This window comes from Botryllus schlosseri, chromosome 1, assembly GCF_051294905.1.
Source record: "Botryllus schlosseri isolate E-star chromosome 1, Bs_hap1, whole genome shotgun sequence".
Taxonomy (NCBI): Eukaryota; Metazoa; Chordata; class Ascidiacea; order Stolidobranchia; family Styelidae; genus Botryllus; species Botryllus schlosseri.
This window is the reverse complement of record NC_137236.1, coordinates 18,234,360-18,253,907: the sequence shown is the minus strand read 5'-3', so window position 1 is coordinate 18,253,907 and position 19,548 is coordinate 18,234,360. Positions and strand designations below refer to the sequence as shown.

At 41.2% G+C, this 19,548-nt stretch overlaps 2 protein-coding genes and 1 long non-coding RNA gene across 5 annotated transcripts in view; all 3 read left to right on the top strand.

Annotated features, from left to right (window-relative positions):
- Positions 1–11,641, top strand: part of LOC145443917 (uncharacterized) — a 48,286-nt gene extending 36,645 nt beyond the window's left edge. For all 3 annotated transcript variants that reach the window (XM_080321856.1, XM_080321853.1, XM_080321854.1), the window contains 6 exons: positions 655–695; positions 3,126–3,226; positions 4,926–5,004; positions 6,590–6,758; positions 8,494–8,646; positions 9,253–11,641. In XM_080321856.1, the coding sequence (XP_080177982.1) occupies positions 655–695; positions 3,126–3,226; positions 4,926–5,004; positions 6,590–6,758; positions 8,494–8,646; positions 9,253–9,281 (572 nt within the window). In that variant the 3' untranslated portion in view covers positions 9,282–11,641. The remainder of the gene's footprint in view (positions 1–654; positions 696–3,125; positions 3,227–4,925; positions 5,005–6,589; positions 6,759–8,493; positions 8,647–9,252) is intronic.
- A 1,709-nt stretch (positions 11,642–13,350) lies between these two features.
- On the top strand, positions 13,351–16,665 carry LOC145443869 (uncharacterized). Its single transcript, XM_080321835.1, has 4 exons — positions 13,351–13,465; positions 13,626–13,798; positions 15,596–15,685; positions 16,546–16,665. Exons 2-4 carry the CDS (start codon positions 13,627–13,629, stop codon positions 16,617–16,619), a joined length of 336 nt encoding a protein of 111 aa, XP_080177961.1. The 5' UTR covers positions 13,351–13,465; position 13,626; the 3' UTR covers positions 16,620–16,665.
- A 2,287-nt stretch (positions 16,666–18,952) lies between these two features.
- On the top strand, positions 18,953–19,233 carry LOC145443862 (uncharacterized). Its single transcript, XR_013916563.1, has 2 exons — positions 18,953–19,010; positions 19,114–19,233. It is a non-coding gene; the product is annotated as an uncharacterized LOC145443862 (long non-coding RNA).
- Positions 19,234–19,548: the final 315 nt, after the last annotated feature.

The window sequence follows — 19,548 nt, the reverse complement described above, 5'->3', positions numbered from 1 at the left end:
CCATAGCTGACGACCCGCATGCTTAAATTCAATAAAGTTGATCTTATTTGAAAGCTACTGTCGCGCTGATTCCGGAAACATACATTAAAATCTAATCAGGGCAATGGAACCCCCTTGAGATACACCTCAAAGTATGAAAATAGGCATTGTTCTGAACAATCGCAACCACACAAGGGCCATTTTTATGGTGATTGTTATGCGTCGCTGCGATTGTTTCGAACAATGCTGATTTTTAGACTTTGAGGCGTATTTCAAGGGGTTTCCATTGCCCTGATTAGATTTTAAAGTATATTTTCGGAATCAGCGCGACAGTAACTTTCAAATAAGATCAACAATATTGAATTTGAGCTATGGGATTAGCAATTATGCTGCGTTCAGATTGCTGAGCAGTAATTTCCTCCGGGCAAGCAAGCGTGACGGCGGGTGTTGCGTATCTATCTGTAGGTTAGTTATCTATATTCAAAGTATTCAAACTCCTGTACCTTGACATATACCAGTTGCAATCGAGCCAAATTTGGTGTGCAGCGATTATTTTAGCTAATCTATCAATCAAATCGGTGAATCCCGGGAATCCAGAGAATAACAACCCTAATGGACACAGTACACACAGCCTGTACCTAGGATTACTTGAATTCTATCATTTTTTTTTCGCAGCCGCACACCCATCTGACGGAGGCATTCCACAAGAGGCTGAGGTCAGTATCCCTGTTTTCAGTGTCTTATTTGATTATTTTAACAGAGAACGGGCGAAGTCTTTATCGTTCGGGCTCTAGTGGAAGTGTGGAAGTAGCAATTTCTAAGACAGTGGTTTTCAACCGAAGGGTCCGCGAATCCTCCGAATTTGCAAAATTATTGAAAACCTAATTTGAAAGTTTTGTAAACTATAGGGAAATCCCGAGACAGTTTCGCTGCATAACTGATGGAACTTCAGGAGTCACATCAACAGACCTGGCATGAAACATCCTAATGTGGCAATTCATTTCAATTGCCAATAGTCTACTGATACAAACGTATATAGCTGCTTCGACACGTTTGTTGGGGTTTGTGGAAAAAATAAAAAGTTGCAGTAGTAAGGCTGGCTTCGAAATACTTGCAAACCGGCTTTGATTTGAAGTTGTTAGCCTCGGCGAATTAGGGAACAGTCGTTAACATAAAAATACCTGAAGTCTTTCTCCTGATCCGTGCAAATATGGGGAGTGAAAATTCACCGCCGAATCCCTGTTCTCCTTCGATATTCATAACCATACTATTCTAGAGTAACTTCAACAAGATGTGCTGGTAGATAAAAATAACTAGGGTGTACGTGATATGTTCATTAATTAATCAGTTTTTCAATTTTTGTGGCATATATGTGCCAAGAGCTTTACTCGTTAGCAGGCATATTACGTTCGCCACCAATTATCTCGGTGGAATTGGTTTACCGTCGCTCGACAGGCGATAAGCGGTGAATGTTTTTACAATGTCAAATCGAATTTCAAGACACGACCACGTATTTCATGAAATTCAGCGGCGGAATTCGCTATGTAAAAAAAGCCTCCCCGTTTTCTACGTATAGTGTATTATTTTCAAGAAAAGTCACTTTTGTTGCTTTTGATCACCAGCCTATAGCAAGTAATATTTGCACCGGACAGATGACAATTGCACGATAAGTGACCTAAATTTGAACCAAAATTTATGGGGGTTCGCGGAGGTACGTGACGGTCCAAAAAGGTTTAGAACCACTGTTCTAAGGCATGTCAAAACGTAGCATAGCGTAGCATATTTCTGTTCTTGATGTTTTTGTGGGTCCGTCGACAATAATCCTGTTTATAAAAAAATTTTTCTTCAGATTTCACTGGCTACTTGATAAAAGTAATATGTTGGCTAAAAAATCGCTGCACACCAAATTTGACTCAATTCCAACCAGTAGAAGCAAAGTTCTTGCAGTAGAGAGCTTGGTATTTATTATATAAAAAAATAAAATCAATCAGAAAATTAGAATTTTCTGCCGACCCACAGAATTGTTAGGCTGTCAGTAGAGATGATACACACCAAATTTGGCGCAATTCCAACCAGTTGAAGCGAAGTTATTGTGGTCGAAAAATTTGGATTATCAATAAAATAGTATTTACGGTGACCAATTCTTTAATTATTTATTATAGTTGTGCCCACTGTAAATACTATTTTATTCAAATCCAAAGGTTTCGACGGCAATAACTCCGCTTCCACTGGTTGGAATTGAGGCAAATTTGGTGAACATCGTGTCCATAGACAACCTAACACTTTCACGGGGTGAACAGAGAATTTTGACATTTTTGTTTAATTATTTTTGCATAATAAATAGAAACTATCTTCTGTAGCAATGCGGCTGCTGGCTGGAATTGAACCAAATTCTGTGTGTAGGCTTAAATTAGGTAACCTAACAATTTTATCAAGTAGCCATTACAATTTGAGGAAAAAAGTCATTTGTGAATACCCCTAATGAGCATGCGGCACATGAGCATGTGGGTTAAATTACGGGTTGGGGTGGGTTAGGGATGGATTTATTGTTGGGTTAGGGTTAGGTTTGGAGGATAATGTTTCGGGTAGGGTAAGTTTTTGGGTCATAAAGTCACATGCTGAAGTGTCCCATGCTCGACTCTCGTCTTCCATTGTGTCGCAAGTTGATATGTCGGGCAACCTTTTTTGCGGCATACACACAGGCTCATGATGTAAGTACACGCGGTCTGTGCGTATGCATGCCGTGAGTGCATGATGTGCTTGAGCCGCTGGACAAGGAAGGTGAAGATATAGCCTTGTACAGCTTTTTAGGTCTTGCACCACCCCTTCGTGGTATCCCGGTAATGTTGAGCTGAGTCATGGATACCAGTGTTACTAATCAGGTCTTTTGTCTGACCCGGCCGGGGATTGAACCCACGATTCACCGATCAAGAAGCCGGACGCTCCACCATTACGCTATCTTAAGTATTATTCACACCCTTGATGTAGTTTGGACATGTCTTTGAAATTGCTACTTCCATCTGTAATTGAGCAGAGATTTACAGTGTTACTTCAACTAATGCAGGAGTAGATGTTAAATATTTGCAGACCGTGTCCACGTATTGATCACTGTTCTCTTTTGTAATTCCCGTTTTTCGTGATATCAGGGTGAAGACATGTACGAGGATGTGGACGAATACATGAAGTTCAAGAGGCTTCAGCTTGAGCAGCAGAAGCAGCAGCAGCCGCCGCCCCCAACGAACCTAGGGTGAATGACTTTTACACTGCAAAATGTTAATTTTCAAAGGCCTATCCTAAAACAACGCCTGGAAATCACGGCGTGAAACGCAAGCGATCTTGTTGATAAGTAGAACTGGGCGCAATGATTTGTAAACGATCATTGGACATGACATATCTGCGAAGTCGTGATCAACACATTGTCACTACGTCAAATAAAGTTGGTATGGTCGAAAAACTGCCAAATAAGGTTTAATTGATATTCTTTTCAGTCGTTAAAAAGGCGCATATTTGGATATTTTGCATCATTCATACGGCTGTGAGTGCATGGCAGGGTTGCAATGACTCGAGTCACTTTCTCAAAATACGGAAATGACTTGACTTGGACTCGAGTCATTGCGCATGACTTGAACCAAGTCATATGACTCGAGACTCAGACGGCCAAGACCGACAATTCTTTGTAATTTCGAAGAATAGTAAAGTGACCACCCTATTGGGATTTCGTCTATTGGTACTGGTACTTGAAAATGCGACATGTTTCGACCACAAACTGCTAAAAGGGAGGAAAATCAGTATACTATATATACACACCATTCGATATCACCAAACAGAGTTATAAAAAGTGGGTTTAGGAAGACTTTAACTGGAAACTGAGCAGTCAAAATAGTGACTTGGACTCGGACTCGAGTCATAATGGCATGACTCGCACTCGACCCTATGCCTGATGAATGGGACTCGAACTTGACTCTGTGGTGAGTTGAAAATGACTCGACCTGACTGGAGTCAAAACTATAAAAGTGAGATTGACTTGTGACTCGGAGCCTTGTGACTTGGTAACAACCCTGGTGCATAGTAAGCGATTCTCGACCCAAAGTTCAATATCGTACTCGATTCGGAATGGAATCTCACTGCTACGCGATTTTGCCCAGCCCTGTATTAATAAGTATATAGTTGAGAGGGGTACCATAGCTGTAATCGGCGGCGTCTATTATTTTCATATCCCCCCCCAAGACCCAAAATGTATAATGTGATACACCAGAACAGAGGTTACCGTCACGGTCATATTTTGCAGCCCGCGATCGGATACGAGATTGCGGAACAACTCTAAGTACAGCATTTTGAGACGCTGAAATTTCTTTCAGTTTCAAAATATTGTCGTTAGTCGCCTGTGCTCAACATCGCTATTCCTCACCAGATGAAACGGCCTCGAGAGAGAATCAGTTGATGTTAATGGGCACGTATTGCCTTGAAATGCAATGGCCCAGTTATTACCAAGACCTCCCAGCTCAAAAGCGGCTTAGGGCGTCCCCACAAGATCAAGCTTTGCGAGGAGATAGTCTTTCATCTAGTTCTGTGTCACGCTAGCCCCGACATCGATTCCTTAGTCGCTGAATAGCGTTGTCGGATATCGTTCGCAGCTCATAGTTGACACGAAAATGAAATTGATGATCATGATATTTTTGTTATATTTGCATTTCTTTGATAGAAAATTACTTTTGCGGAACAATGCACGTCGCCCATGTTTGAGAACACGGCGTTCCCTACTGTCGTAAATTTTTGCTAAAGTGTGTGGCTTATTTTGTCTCACAATTCGAGTTGAATTAATGATTTTATTAACTTTGATTTGAACTTGTCAAACTAACTCAATGCCTGCGCCAAACCTGAGAACCTGCCGTCGAAAATAATTGCCGTTTACGAAATGTAATGACACGGTCTTTGTTCGATAACAGAAGCCAAGAGGGCAGCAAGAAAGACAAGAAGAAAAAGGCATCGGAAAAGAAAGAAAAAGATATGCGGAAAAAGTTCAATGTAACTATGAAATGAATCTTTTTCTGTATGCTTGTCATTGTGCCGTTAACTCTCGATGGGGGGCGCACGAAAAGTCTTCGAGCATTGAATGTAGTTGTAGCAACACTCAAGTTGAGTACCGCCAACCGTATTTTCAAGAAACGGACTGTTTCATATCTTCTTATTATTGCGATGCTTTGTGTGTGCGATGCCCAATTTTTCTAGTTTTTATCCCTTCGGCAGACAAGGGCCGTGGCCAGGGGGCAAAAGGTGGCTATGTCTCCCGTTTACCTCGATCTTTGACCCAGACATTGTGATATCTGTCCTCAGCAATGATGATCGAATGTAATATTCCAAATACTGTTTTGGATGTGAGAAAATCCACGTCAAAATCAAGAATTGATCTTGTGTCTTGTATGAATCCAAGTCAAAATTGAGGATTTCTTTTTGTATCATGGCCAATCCAGCATTCATTTCGAATTGCGTCCCAATCCGGCATTCCTTTCGTATCATGATCAAACTGACACCAGAAACGCTCAAATTAAAAAGTGGGATCTGACTGCTACTCCCAAACGACGGAAATGTCCTAACCCCGCACTCCAACCGCTCGAAAATTGCGACTTTGAATCCTAGTCCCAAACGACCAAAAACGTGTCGCAACAAATTGAAAATCGTGGCACGAAGAACCGCAGTCGTAAATGTGTGTATTCACGTTAGTGCTACACGATATTATGCACATGTAGTTGCGTGACGGTCAACTAATAATTACTTGTTATTTGAGTACCATAGTTCTAGTTCCATCCGCAAATAAGATAAATTAATTGTAGAACTGGCTGCGTTTGACGTGAATCGGAATTCTGTTGCGTGATGTTCTTGCAGCCACTGCTCTGAGTCATCACTGCTAACAGTGACGTAGCCGGAGTAGGCTTTGGGAGCCAAAACACCTCCCATTTCTAACTCTTGATGCTGAATCAATCTCCAATAATTCTTGGCTTATTTGCTATTCAGTAATTCGTAAATTATCCGGTATCAGTTGGTTGTGTTCAACATCTGATTCTATTCGCGGGTCGCACTTCATAAAATTGAGATTGTTAGCCAAAAACGATCTGTTCATTGATTTGCTGATTTTTCACTTTTGGTTTAGCTCTAGGACACAGAATGCTGACAGCATCATAACCATGATAAAAAAAAGTGAAGGGTCTCAGATACGCGGCTCACGGGATTTGGAAATTTCATGTATTCGACAATATTTAAACACCACGTATCTTTTAATGATTTGAGAACTTGAAATTCACTCCAAAACTGCTTCAAAAACCTTAAACCTCGGACTGACTGGGGGATAAAATGAAGACACACCATAATACAATACCAACTACCATGCCACATTAATTTTATAATGATGTTGGTATTTGTCTGTTCCAGTATTCGAAGATATATCTAACTCCGATTTAATTTGACTTTGGCAATGACGCGAGCAATAGCCTAGTTGCACGTTTTGAAAAGTGAGTAGTTCCAGGTCTAGTTTCGCATTTTGAAAATCCAGTATATAGTACGAATCTGTTCCGCACTCAATATCTCGAAATCTACAAGCCTACCGTGTTTACAGTTACCTGCGGAAGGCGATATCAATCACGTGGGCAAGGCGTTTGCGAAGGAAAATGCCAAGGCGAAAGGCAAGGGCGCGTTGGCGTTGACTGCCGGCGAGGCCGTCGACGTTATCAGAATGACGGACAATCCGAAAGGGAAAATGCTGGTCCGAAACAACAACGGGGAATGTGAGTGACACAACTCTCTTGACTCAGTGCATACATATTAGAGGAAGGGTCGCCAACTCAAAACGGGCCCGGACCACTTTTCAAACATCGTAGAGGCCCTGAGAACGCAATATCGACATAAAATAGGCCACACTTTTACGTCACTACAACGCTGTGCTCTCTAACATTGGCGACGGGTATAGTAACCACAAAAGATGTAATATTTTATTAAAGAAGCACAAATACAACAAAAACTATTGTGATCGTCAATTTTGTTTTATTTTGAACTATGAGCTGCGTACGGTACCTGAAAACGCTTTTCAGTGACTAAGGAATCGATATTGGGGCTAGCGTGACAAGGTACTAGCTGAAATACTATCTAATTGTAAAGCTTGATCTTGTAAGGAAGCCCTAAGCCGTTTTCCAATCGTCTTGGTCTTGGCAGTGTCTGGGCCATCGCGCTGTTCTTACGGCAATATCACTCGTAAAAGCAATGCATACTTATCCCAAAATTACATTATGCTTTTCAAATTCGGCAAAACTACTTAGTTTTTAATCTTTACATTAGTTCTGGGAGACGGTTGCGCTAATTTCATGAGTAATATTGTCATGACAAGTGGGCGAAAGAGCCCCTGTATCGCGTTAACCGATTTTGAAAAATTCACATGTCCATAGTGTCATTAGTAAGGCGATTTATTTTAACCTAAAAATAGAAGATTTTGACCTAAAAAATCAAAATTTTGACTTTTTTTGACCTTAAAAAACTTAATTTTAACCAAATTTTGACCTAACGTATGCAAATCAGGTGTTTTCCCACATATTGTTAGAATTGTATTACTTATCTTCATTTCTAGTTGGAACTGTCTGTCCTCACGAAGTAGTTTGGCATGAAAAAACTTTTTTGACTCAAAACTGACAAATTTTTACATGAAAAGACTTTATTTTCACGAAATCTGGCCCTATGAAGAAATCCAGTAGTTACATCACGCAGTATGGTAGAAATGATTAAAATTTGTTGTACTACAACGAAAGATACTTTCCTACATTCTCGGGTAGAAAATGTCTGTCCTTACCAAGTAGCTTGCCAAGAATGGAGAAAGAACGTTCAACAGCAGCAGTTGTTGGCTGACACACTAAAGTTGTGCGTACACAGCTGGTGACAAACCGTGTTGCTTCATTCTTACAATGGTGTCTACATCACAATTTTTCATCATGCGCTTTTTGATATAAGAACCGTGCAATGCCCACGCAGTCTTGCTTCAGTTGGGATATTGCGGTACGTTGAGCATAACACCATGTCAACCTGTTTGCTTCATTTGAATGTTTATGCTTGACAATGAGCAGACAATGGGCCGTATGGTAGGCCTATAAAGTAGGCTGCAAGCTGTAAAATGTCAAATGCTAAGTTCACCGACAGTGCAAAATCTACGATACAAACGAAATGCAGGTTGCAAAAAACGTCGACCTAACGCTACAGTTTTGACAAAATTTTGACTGTTTTAGACCCTAGTAATTAGTCCTAGTAATTAGTCCAGAAGATGCAGCTTCATTCCAAAGTAGCCACCTCCGATTAGCCGCCAAAAGTATGCAGTGCTCCAACAAATTTACTTTGGGAATCGTCCCAGACTAGTTTGGACATGTATTGGACAACCACTTCTACCCGTAATTGAGTAGAAATTTATGTTGTCACTTCTGCATGAGTAGCAATGCTGACTGCTTTGACCGCTCCCCGATTAAATTCCCTTTTTGCCTTCAGTCGGATACGTGGACTCTGACAAGATCGACATTCAAATCGACGACCTTCGAAGTATGATGGGGGTTGCCGGCGGGGCCCGACCCAGTATGGACATGTCCTCGTCCAGCATACCCCCCATGGGTATGGAGGACGAAGTTATCTATGACCAAACAGGTGTGAGACGAGTTGATTTGAAGAATTCTTCGAGCTACGAATCTGGTTATTTGACGGTCAACTGACTTCTGGTTTTTTTGTGTAGTTCTAGTTCTAATTGCGAATGTTGAAAAGCGAGTAGTTGTTGTTCCAGTTGCGAATTTCGAGAAGTGACTAGTTCTAGTTCTAGTTGCGGATTTTGAAAAAAAAAAGTAGTTCTAGTCCTGATTGCACATTTAAGAAAAAAGTTCAGTTGCTGTACAACTAGAAAACAGAGTTGTAGTTCGGCGTGAATCGTGATGCTGGTGTTCTGAAATGTCCGGGCCTACACAATGTAAAGAAGAGGCATGAATGAACACTAAATGGAAAGCCACAGTGCGTTATGACTTGATAACTGTCGATTATGCGGAAGTTGCATGGAAATTAGAACATACTGGAAATTCCAAACGTACAAATCCAGCATAAAATTTGCAAATCTGACCACTGTCTTTAAACTCTGTTTACTAAAATCCTGGTCCAACGCCAATCTCTGGTAGCGGCAAAGTAGCCTCAGCTTATAGACCTTCCCATCAATCAAGTTTCTCTTTCCCTCTATCTTTGGTTAAATGTTTGTCGTTATTTTTGCAGCTGACGAAGACATCTACGAAGAGGTCTAGCAACATTTTACGATTCGCACTTTCGTTATTCTGTACTTCAACCCGATATTCGTACGAGACTATGTAATTCAAATCGTGAATTTATTTGGTATCACGTCCAAATCTTTGCGCAAATTCGCTGACGAGAACTGCCGAGATTATTCCCGATTGTCCTAATCCAGATATACTCAAATCTCGAATCAAAATTCGTGCTGTCTTCAGCAGGCGTAATCTGCCCTCATCGTAACAAAACAGTGATCTTTGTTCTCAATTTTCCGCCATTTGAACATCGTGACGTCATTGTGAGTTTTTACATCTCGGCGCAACCACTTTTGCGTCGTTTGAGACCAGGGTTGTAACCAAGTCACAAGGTTCCGAGTCACAAGTCAACCCTACATTTATAGTTTTGACTCGAGTCAAGTTGAGTCCAAGTCGGCAAGCAGACGACCGTGACCAAGTCATTATGTTCACTGTTCAGTTTCGGTTAAGGCATGCCCAATCCACTATATACATACAGTAAATTTCCTTACTCTTATCAGTTTCTGGCCCTATTTTTCAAGTACCAGTACTGATAGACAAAATACCAATAAAGTGATAACTTTACTAGTCTTCGAAGTTACAATGAAAGCTCTCGGCCCTTCGCGTCTCGAGTCATACGCAATGACTCGAGTACAAGTCGATTCAATACACAAATTGACTCGAGTCGAGTCATTGTTCGCATGTAACAAAAGGACTCGAGTCACCAATAAATCTTGTCTCGAGTCATTACAACCCTGTTCGAGATGTCTTAAGATGTCAGCCGTTGATCGTTGCCTTCATTTTACTTGTGTACCTACGTATTCTTTATTTAGATCAGAAAAAGTTCTTCAATTTAATTTTAATTCAGTGTTTTCATTCAGCATTCCAATCGTATTTTCAGTTTTTATGTGGACTATGCGATGCCATCTGTTTTCATTGCGTCGCACCCAGAGGTGGTCGAAGCAGGTAGCTTTAATACTCTACCAGAAGTAAAAGTAATGGGTTAAATTTCAACTGTATTACAAGTAGAGGTAGATAGATATTTCGAAGATATGTCATAACTATTTCAAGTGGGAGCAATAATGAGGGTTTGAAATGTACTCAAGGATGGGACAGGATGCTGTTTGTTTTTGTCTTTGATGTTTTTGCGGCATCTGAGCGCCAATCGGGTCGGTCATCACCAGTTTTACTAATTTTCGAAAATGTATCCGCTTACTGTGACGCAAGGACCATTTCGGCCAGTACTGACGACTTTTCTCAAAAAAGTGATGCATGTCCCAGCTAGTCTCTACTTTGTATTATCAAATATCTAAAAAGCAAGTAGTTTTATTTTAAATAATGTTAGGTAGAAAGGTAGAAGGGTAAGTGATGTAAAAAGATCTATTCGAGTAAATACAAATCTATTTGAGTACTCTGTAAAAGCAGAACTGCTTCTTTACTGACCACCTCTAGACTTACGCATCTTCAGAAATAAGCTATGCATCTGTTTAGGAATCGAAATTTGTTTTGATTCAGCAGCAAACGTACATGGGGTAACTGTGACAGCGTCGAAGTGAAAATATTGTATCGCCTGATTACGACCGGGAAATTGATAGTATCTCTCGGTGTGACTAATTTTCCAGTGCTGAATTCGTAATCGATTTCGGGATGTAAGCCTGCTTGAGTTTTCACAGTCTCTTACTCACCAACATGTAGTCTCGTATTCGTCGACATTGTGATTCATTTTTGTCTACAACCACAATTGTCATCCAGGCTAAGACATTGACGCAGGTCCGGCGCTTGTCTATTAGTCACATTCCGCTTGCAATACTTTTTTTGTTTTGTATACTCGAGTATTTTAGCTTTGTGACGATTTCGCGATTGATGACGTCTGTTTTTAGGACTTCACAACTTTTTCAGATGTTTGAATGGTAAAAGTTGTGCGTCAAAAAATCTTGTAGTTCACAGTAATTGCATACCCGGAATTGTGAATTCGTCTTTTTCAGTGTGAAGACATTGTCAGAGATCTGTTGAACTAATCTCATTGTTGTGACACAATTACCGCCCTGCGAAAAACCCGAATTCAAAACAGAATACTATACTCGCATACTAGTCAAAAATCTCTTGTATTTTGGTTTGAATAATTCAAGTTCCTGAGATATTTGCTTCGCGATCACCGCCTGTTCAAATGTATTTCCTCAAAAGATCAGCGATTAATATGTGCTTAGCTCTAGCACTGAGGCTTGGCCGATATGCTGTTACTTTTCCTATTCCTAATTTAGTGGCGTTGACTTCAAATCGTTCGTTCTCTGTAGCCGTTGCATCGCTTAGTTCCTTATCAACCTTTCAATAATCTCGTCTATGCAAGGATTGCATATTATGTACGCTTGTGTGTTGTTGTTTTATTCGGGAGTGATCAATATTGGTAGGGTGTGGCTGTAGCTCAGTGGTGTCGAGAGGCTAGCACTATAGGAACACGGGAGGAAGCAAAACTTACATTACAAGAAGAAATTGGGTCGTAGGCGGTCGGTTTTAGGGGTGTGGATGGAATATGACACACATCTTTCATGAAGTGAAAGGACTTTACTTGATTCGGAACTTATGTAATTATGACAGTAACTTATGGTGGACTTACCATCCAGTGGTTCGAGTATTTACGGCGTGAATCTGTAGGCTACGCCTTCGAATACGAAGGAAAAAATTAGTGAGGGCGAAACAAATCATAGCCTACATCCCCGATGACGACTATCACAATTGCTGAAAATAATGTCGATATTCCTAATGCCACGAAATCAAGCTTATTTAGCTATTATGCGAAGTTTATTAAAATGATTAAAACAAAAATTGCCAGAAGGACACAACAACAAAAGTCAACGTCTCTCTCAGGGATATCTCTCTCACCGTCGCATGTGATCTGCCGGCCAATTGTAGCCTATACGTCCATTCGCCTGAACCATAATCTCCACGTAAGCAATCAATTTCAACTGCGATACGTAGCGGCCGATGCAACACTAAACATGAGCTACACGAAGGTACAGCTATCATACTAAATATATCGTCCATGACATTAACAGTGTGGAGCTCTGGCAACAGCAAGATATTGATAACATGGTGACAGTGTGATGTTATAGCCAACGAAATCGACAAGTCAACTTCAAAAGTTCCTTTACCCAATGTATTAACAAATTTGGAATTTTTGACCGGCAATTGCCAAATCAGCTATCAAATTAGATAATGCATACGCAGCTTCAATGGCATTGAACATGTTTCTATCACTACTTAGGGCTGTATGTGGCTGTTCGTTTAATTTCTTCACGATGTCAATCCGTCTTTATACAATCTAGGGGGGAGGTAGCATATTGGTGAGAGTCGGCGACATCCGAGCAGGCGGCTCGGGTGCGATGTCCGCCGTCGGAGGTTATTATGGGCTCCTCGTCACCCGTGTCGCGGTTCTTACGGCGACAAAAAAAGCCCAGAAAAAAGACACGATAAAGAATGCAAGAAATAGCTTCAAAAAAGGACTGGCGAAGAAAGAATAACATCAAAGAAGGCTGTGACATCGGGCACTAGGTCGAGGTGGATGCCAGTTGAAGACACCCCAACTGACTGGTCGCTCGGCATCCCCCTATCTGTTCATAACGTCGCAGTGTGTGTCTTGTTTATCGCATTGTGTGTATGTGTTGAGCAGATTGCTTGCTTCAGCTGATAAAAATATGCACAAATTGGATGAACGAAGTTTTGTCCCGTAGAAAAGATAATTTATTACCATTTATTTTGATTAACATTTACACTGACAAAATGAACAAGGTCAGAATTGCGAAGATGAATTATTCGACTGGCGATACCGCGCAATACCGCGACTGCAGAAGTATCGCTTTCAAGTAGCTCAATTTAGAGTGAGTTTCAGAGTTTGCATAATTCCCTATTCACATAAATTCTCATTATTTGTCACCGAACGAATCTATATGTGAGAATGGATTTTCCGTGGATTGTGAGCGACAATATATACAATATACATGAATGTGAAATAACTTCTTACATCTTCTGACATATCCTGAGTTGCTATGCGATGTCGAGCCATATTTTTACAAGAACGAGACATCATGCGGTGAAAATTTTACACGTGAGAAAAAATATCTTAACAGCCGTCCTCTTTTGACTCAGTAGCTCATCGCGCGTTGTCGTTTCGTGTCTATCAGGACTTAAAAGTGAGTATACATTCGTTAATTCAGTGTCTACTGGTCATTTATATAATTAATAATGCATGTTGTAGTTATGGTGGTTGTAGCGATGCGATTTACAATATAGTGATGATTGTATTTCGCGATTGGTATTACTAATTCATCAACTGTTGTTTCGGTGCTTCAGAATGCGTTACGTGGCCGCGTATCTCCTGGCTGCCCTGGGTGGCAATGCTTCTCCAAGCGCCAGCGACATCAAATCCATTCTTGGATCTGTCGGAATCGATGTAGATGATGAAAAACTTGACATTGTCATGAAGGAATTGAAGGGCAAGAACCTGGAAGAAGTTATCGCAGCTGGTGAGGTTTTCTCTTGTGGAATTATGTCGCAGATTCATTGTGTCTGAACTCGTGGCATCTGAAACAGACTGGTTGAAACACTGGTTGAAAATGAAACAAAGTATATGATGATGTAAAGTTGATCTTGATGCTCTCCTCGATTATTGAACCATGATTGAAGCCACTCTTTAATAATCGATATTAATATCAACATAATTTCTGTCTGGTCCAGTGTTTCTAAACATAAATTATTCTTGAGCATCAAAATAATGATAGATTCACTTGTATCTTTAACTAATCAGCATGCAATGAACCAAATATTGAGATTTGACTTGATGAATAGCCTACTAGAATTGTATATTGAGCAGTGCACTACAAAAAATTTGTAATTTTGTTCTTGAATACTAGGCAATGTAATGATTTGTTCTCAATTTCAGCAAATTCAGTCTTACTGAATCCCTGGGGGAGGAGGGTCTGTTATATTAGGCAATTTATTCCTTGGTTTAATGATTGAAAGTGCTTGCTAAGACTGATTAGTCTTCAAAGACTTTTTGAAAATAATTTGAAGACATTACCACTAAGTCTTGAAATTCTCTTTTGTAGCAGCTTTGAAGTCTATCACGTAGTGTGCGTGCAAGTACTGACTGAAGAACTGCTGGCTTGCATGCTATACAATAGATTAATTTCCATTCTATCTATATACTATAACCTTGGATTCTGATATAATCACCGGCCTATAGTGTTCCGTTTTATTGTGCGCGTTCTAAAAGTAGCACCTGACCAAAGTGAAATCTGTGGCAACGGCACGCGTCACGCGAGCATATATATCTGATCGTGCCGATTAATGAAATATGCTAACGTCACGAAGCGATAATAAGGTCCAGATCCAGAATAAAACGCTTGTGCTTTACGATGAAAGCAAGCAAGCGTGGCATTCGCTCAACAACAAATATATGGCGTAACCCTAGTCCGGCGTATCATACCAGGTCTTTTCTAGCACATAGTTTTGTTTAATAAGTAATTCAGTCTCGAATCAGACCGTAATAAACTATTCTGTCACACGGACCAAATTCTCTAATCATGCGAGAAATCTGTCAGTCACAGCACACAATATGTTGTCGAAAACAACCACCGATTCCAGTCTGGGCACTTGAGCCCTTGTGTCCGACCATCCAACTGCGAGATTTTGATATTCTTTCTGCCATTGTCATTTTACACATTGTGTACATTTGTAGAAACGAACGACGTTCCACCATGAACTTTGTGTAGCATTGTTCTTGGGAAATTGACAGCCACACAGTTCCATTCCATCCATATTTATAATTTTGTTATTGGAGCCTGACCAAATATTAGCTTTCATGGTAATTGAGTGGTTTGGTACAGTATTTGTAAAGACTAGATATGCTTAATATAGCATTTATGGTGACTGGTCGATGCTAACATTGTATCTTGCAGTCGCATCTGATGTAGTTTCGTACCGGGCTGATGCTGAATACATCTTCTTCTGCCTATATAACAATTGTCATTATTTATAAACAAGAATCATGAATTGTTGGAATACCAAGTTTGTTACGATGTCCGTCATCCATTTTAAGTGTCTGAACTACCTAACACTTATAGCTCACTCCAGCACCTAACCATGTGTACCGTTGCACCCAGCTCACTGTCCTGTCAACGCCTGTGATGAACAAAATATTACCATCTTTCGCCTGACTGAAAGTGAATGAATCATAATGTTCTGAGGCTCTGACCCCGTTCGATCAACAACCATTTTTTTTGGTCCTTGACGTGGTCTGACATCACATTTTCTTTTACCAGGACAAGCGAAACTGGCCAGCGTTCCATCCGGTGGTGCTGTCGCTAGCTCTGGTGGTGGAGCTGCCGCCGCTGCTGGTGGTGAAGCCGAGGGTATGTTGCTTAATCATTATAGTTACGTTATGTAATAGACATGTGATTTGTAACAAGCACTATACTCTGTAGTTGGTTGGAGTAGTCGAGCGTTGCTGTTTGCCTGGCAACTCAGTAAATTTGTAACCAAGTAGTGGTGAATACCAAGTTATAATACAGTATTGAAACTAGAATGAACGTGTCACAGGTGATCGATGGTGGTTTGTAGCCTGCGTTTCTATACAGCCGACAGGGGTTACTTGCCCAGTTGTTTTAACAAAACTTGTTCAGGATTTTGATCGTAACTGTCTGCCATGCTCGAAGCGAACACGGTTTCCACATCTCGTCCGTAATGGCACCACAATTGTGTACAGTAAGAATGTTTGGCTTACCAGCAATGTGATCATTCCTCTTGATTTGCTGTGCCTGGTCTCCTTCGTCATTCCAATGGTGTGATTTGGGTCGTATGGCATCTACTTTAAACGAGTATGTATTGCAATTCACTCGGTGCCCCATTGGCAGACTTGTCACCCTGTGGCTGCAAACTAGAGCCAATTGCTGGTCTATCATGTTGCTTGCTGTACTATAGGTTAGTTAGATGTGGGGGAGGCCCTACAAAGCCCGTTTCCATCCCTATCAAAGTTCGCACTTTGTAATAGTACCATGATTACCCTCCTTGATCTTACCCAGCGGGTGCCTACACATACGCATTCACTGTATTTACCTGGAGGAACATAGAACGCTGTATAACGCTTACCACAGGCCATTTCAAAACAATGTATGGCTGGCGTGGACGTACAGCAACATGTGTAGCAGTTAGGATATATTACTTCGTGACGTGTGGAAAAGCTGCATAACTGACGTATTCTATTCTTTTACAGCGAAAAAAGAAGAGGTGAAGGAGGAATCTGAAGAAGAATCTGACGATGACATGGGATTCGGACTTTTCGATTAGTCGGAAACGTTTTATCGAGCTAATACACTATTTGTGGATCAGGAAATGTTATTGTTGGCTGTAGATGTGTGTTCTGCGTAGTTTCCGGGTGTTCATCGGTGTCATCAGGACTTAACAGCTGGATTTTGTTGGAAACATGGTAAAAGCATTCTCGATTGCAGTCTGATAGTGCCAATTTCTGTTCAATTACAAGTAGATGTAGCCATTACCGAGAAATGACAAAACTGCTGGCTAAAATAGAGATGAGGTACGAGTACTTTTGAAATTTGAGAAAGTAATTTCGGTCAGAAGTAGGGATGGTGTGAACGCGAGGTTCACGTTCGCGTTCTGTGTGTGAACCTCGGAAATTTAGAGGTTCACGTTCACAACAGAACCTTGGTACGTTCTGCACTGCGAACCTTTCGCGTATATTACAATTTTCCCTTCATTATCACATTTTTCGTTCAAATTTATTGCATTTCAACTGCGGGCCACTCAGTGCATGGCGCTGGCAGTATAAAAATCAACAGTAAACAACCAAACGACCATGCACCTTGCAATCTCAAAAGTCTTACTTGCTTTGTTACAATTGTTTGCTCGAAATATCCAGCTTTATTACCCTTAGTGAACATTTAGTGACTCTCTCCTGTGAGCTTGACCCGCAATCACACAACATCACGAGCGAAATGCGTAGTCAGCAATGATGCTTACTCCACCAATCAATGAGATTAATATCGTTTTCTGATGTAAAAAATCTAGCAGGAGTTCAGGGTCAATCTTGACTGCATAGGTTCACTGTATCATTAAATCCAAATCCGTACGGTTGAGGTGTTGGCTACTGCTGTATAACTTGTTAATGGAGTAAAATCGGTAGCAAGTATAGAAACCTGTTTTACACTCTGCTCGATATCAATGTAGCAGTACTCAGACGCCGAATACATTGTCCGGTCTGGGCTAGACCGTTAGGGCGTAAGCTTTTATTCCCTGGTAAGTCGTCGTCGAAATTGTTGGCTAGACGATTGAAAATATTGATTTTTATATCACTTAATTGCCTCAGTTGTACATTTAGCGACGTTTAAAACGCCGATATGTACCTCAGCATTGTGGCATTATGTGGCCCGAGTCGTCGCTAGGTATTGTGTACAGCTGTACACTGTACGGTATAGGCTATCACTTCACTGAAAGATAGGATTGGTATTAGCAATATGACGTCACGTGACGTCATGAGGTTCACGTTCGTGTTCGCACAGAACCTTTCAAAAAGGTTCGCGTTCACACGAACCTGAACCTTTCAGAGGTTCGCACCATCCCTAGTCAGAAGTAGATTGCGTTAGCACCCGGGGGATGAATACTCAGATGGGTAGGTTAGGCGGAGTTTTGCATACTTGAGAAATAGTGGAATGTGGCTGTTTTAGAGGTTGCAGGATGAATATGTTGAGTTGTTCAGTAACCAATGACAGCAATGGGTTTGATTATAGAGTATGACTGGAGTGACGACTCGATTGTTCTCCCATTGTTAGCCGGCAGAATGGTCACGGTCAGATGGATCCACCCAAAACAGGATAGCTCCGTGCTTGTTTCAATGGCGTTCAAGGCGATTCGTCGTGTATTGCTTGAAGTTGCGTCGGAATTAGTTAGACAGTTCAACATTTAGGTAGCGGTGGCGAGTCGTTATGACTAGTGAATAATACTGTGTAGCCTCTGTAATATTTTTCGCCAGATTTAGATCATATTTCGTCACGGATAGAAATCGGTATCATGACTGATTCAGCTGCATCACTTTGGGATGACTGGGAGGAACTGACTGAAATGGAAATTGAAGAATGTTTCGAAGGACTCGATAACTGGAAAGGTGTGATTTGTGAGGAATGCGAAGCATCCTTTCCGACTGTGAAAGCTCTGAAAAAACATTACAAAAATCATAAAGTTCCCACCAGTACTTGGGATATATCTGAGGATGCTGTAATTGCTGTTTTGAAGAGGGCTTGTGTAAATACCAAAAAATACTTTGAATGCGCCCCATCATTCGAGGAACTAGACGTGACCAAAGCTGTTCCATTGGTGAAACAACTCCATTCTGAATATTGCAAACTTGGTGTTGACGGATTTTATCAACATTATTCGGCACTTCTTCGTTATTCCCCACACATCGAAAAAATGATCCCCATGACACCAATAAATGTTTCCCCATGAACATAAACAGAAAAATTTATAAACGTCAAAATGAATTGTTTTTCGCGTTGGGGTGGGATAGACGGATATTAGGGTTGAGGAGAGGGGAGATATTAGGGTTGGGGGAGAGGGGGATATTAGGGTTACGTGAGGGGGATATTAGGGTTGAGGAGAGGGGAGATATTAGGGTTGGGGGAGAGGGGGATGTTAGGGTTAGGGTTATGATTAGGGTTAGGGGAGGTGGGATATTAGGGTTAGGGGAGGTGGAATATTAGGGTTAGGGGAGGTGGGATATTAGGGTTAGGGGAGGTGGGATATTAGGGTTAGGTTAGGGTTAGGGGAGGTGGGATATCATGTCCCTAACCCTCTTCTCCAACCCTAATATCACCCCTCTCCCCAACCCTAACATCCCCCTCTCTCCAACCCTAAATCCCGCCTCCCCTAACATCACCCTCTCCCTCAACACTAATATTCACGTCCCCTAACCCTAATATCCCACCTCCCCTAACCCTAATCATAACCCTAACCTAACCCTAATATCCCACCTCCACTAACCCTAATATTCCACCTCCCCTAACCCTAATCATAACCCTAACCAAACCCCTAACCCTAATATCCCACCTCCCCCAACCCTAATATCCCACCTCCCCTAACCCTAATATTCCACCTCCCCTAACCCTAATATCCCACCTCCCCTAACCCTAATCATAACCCTAACCTAACCCTAACCCCCCTAACCCCTCTCCTCAACCCTAATATCCGTCTATCCCACCCCAAC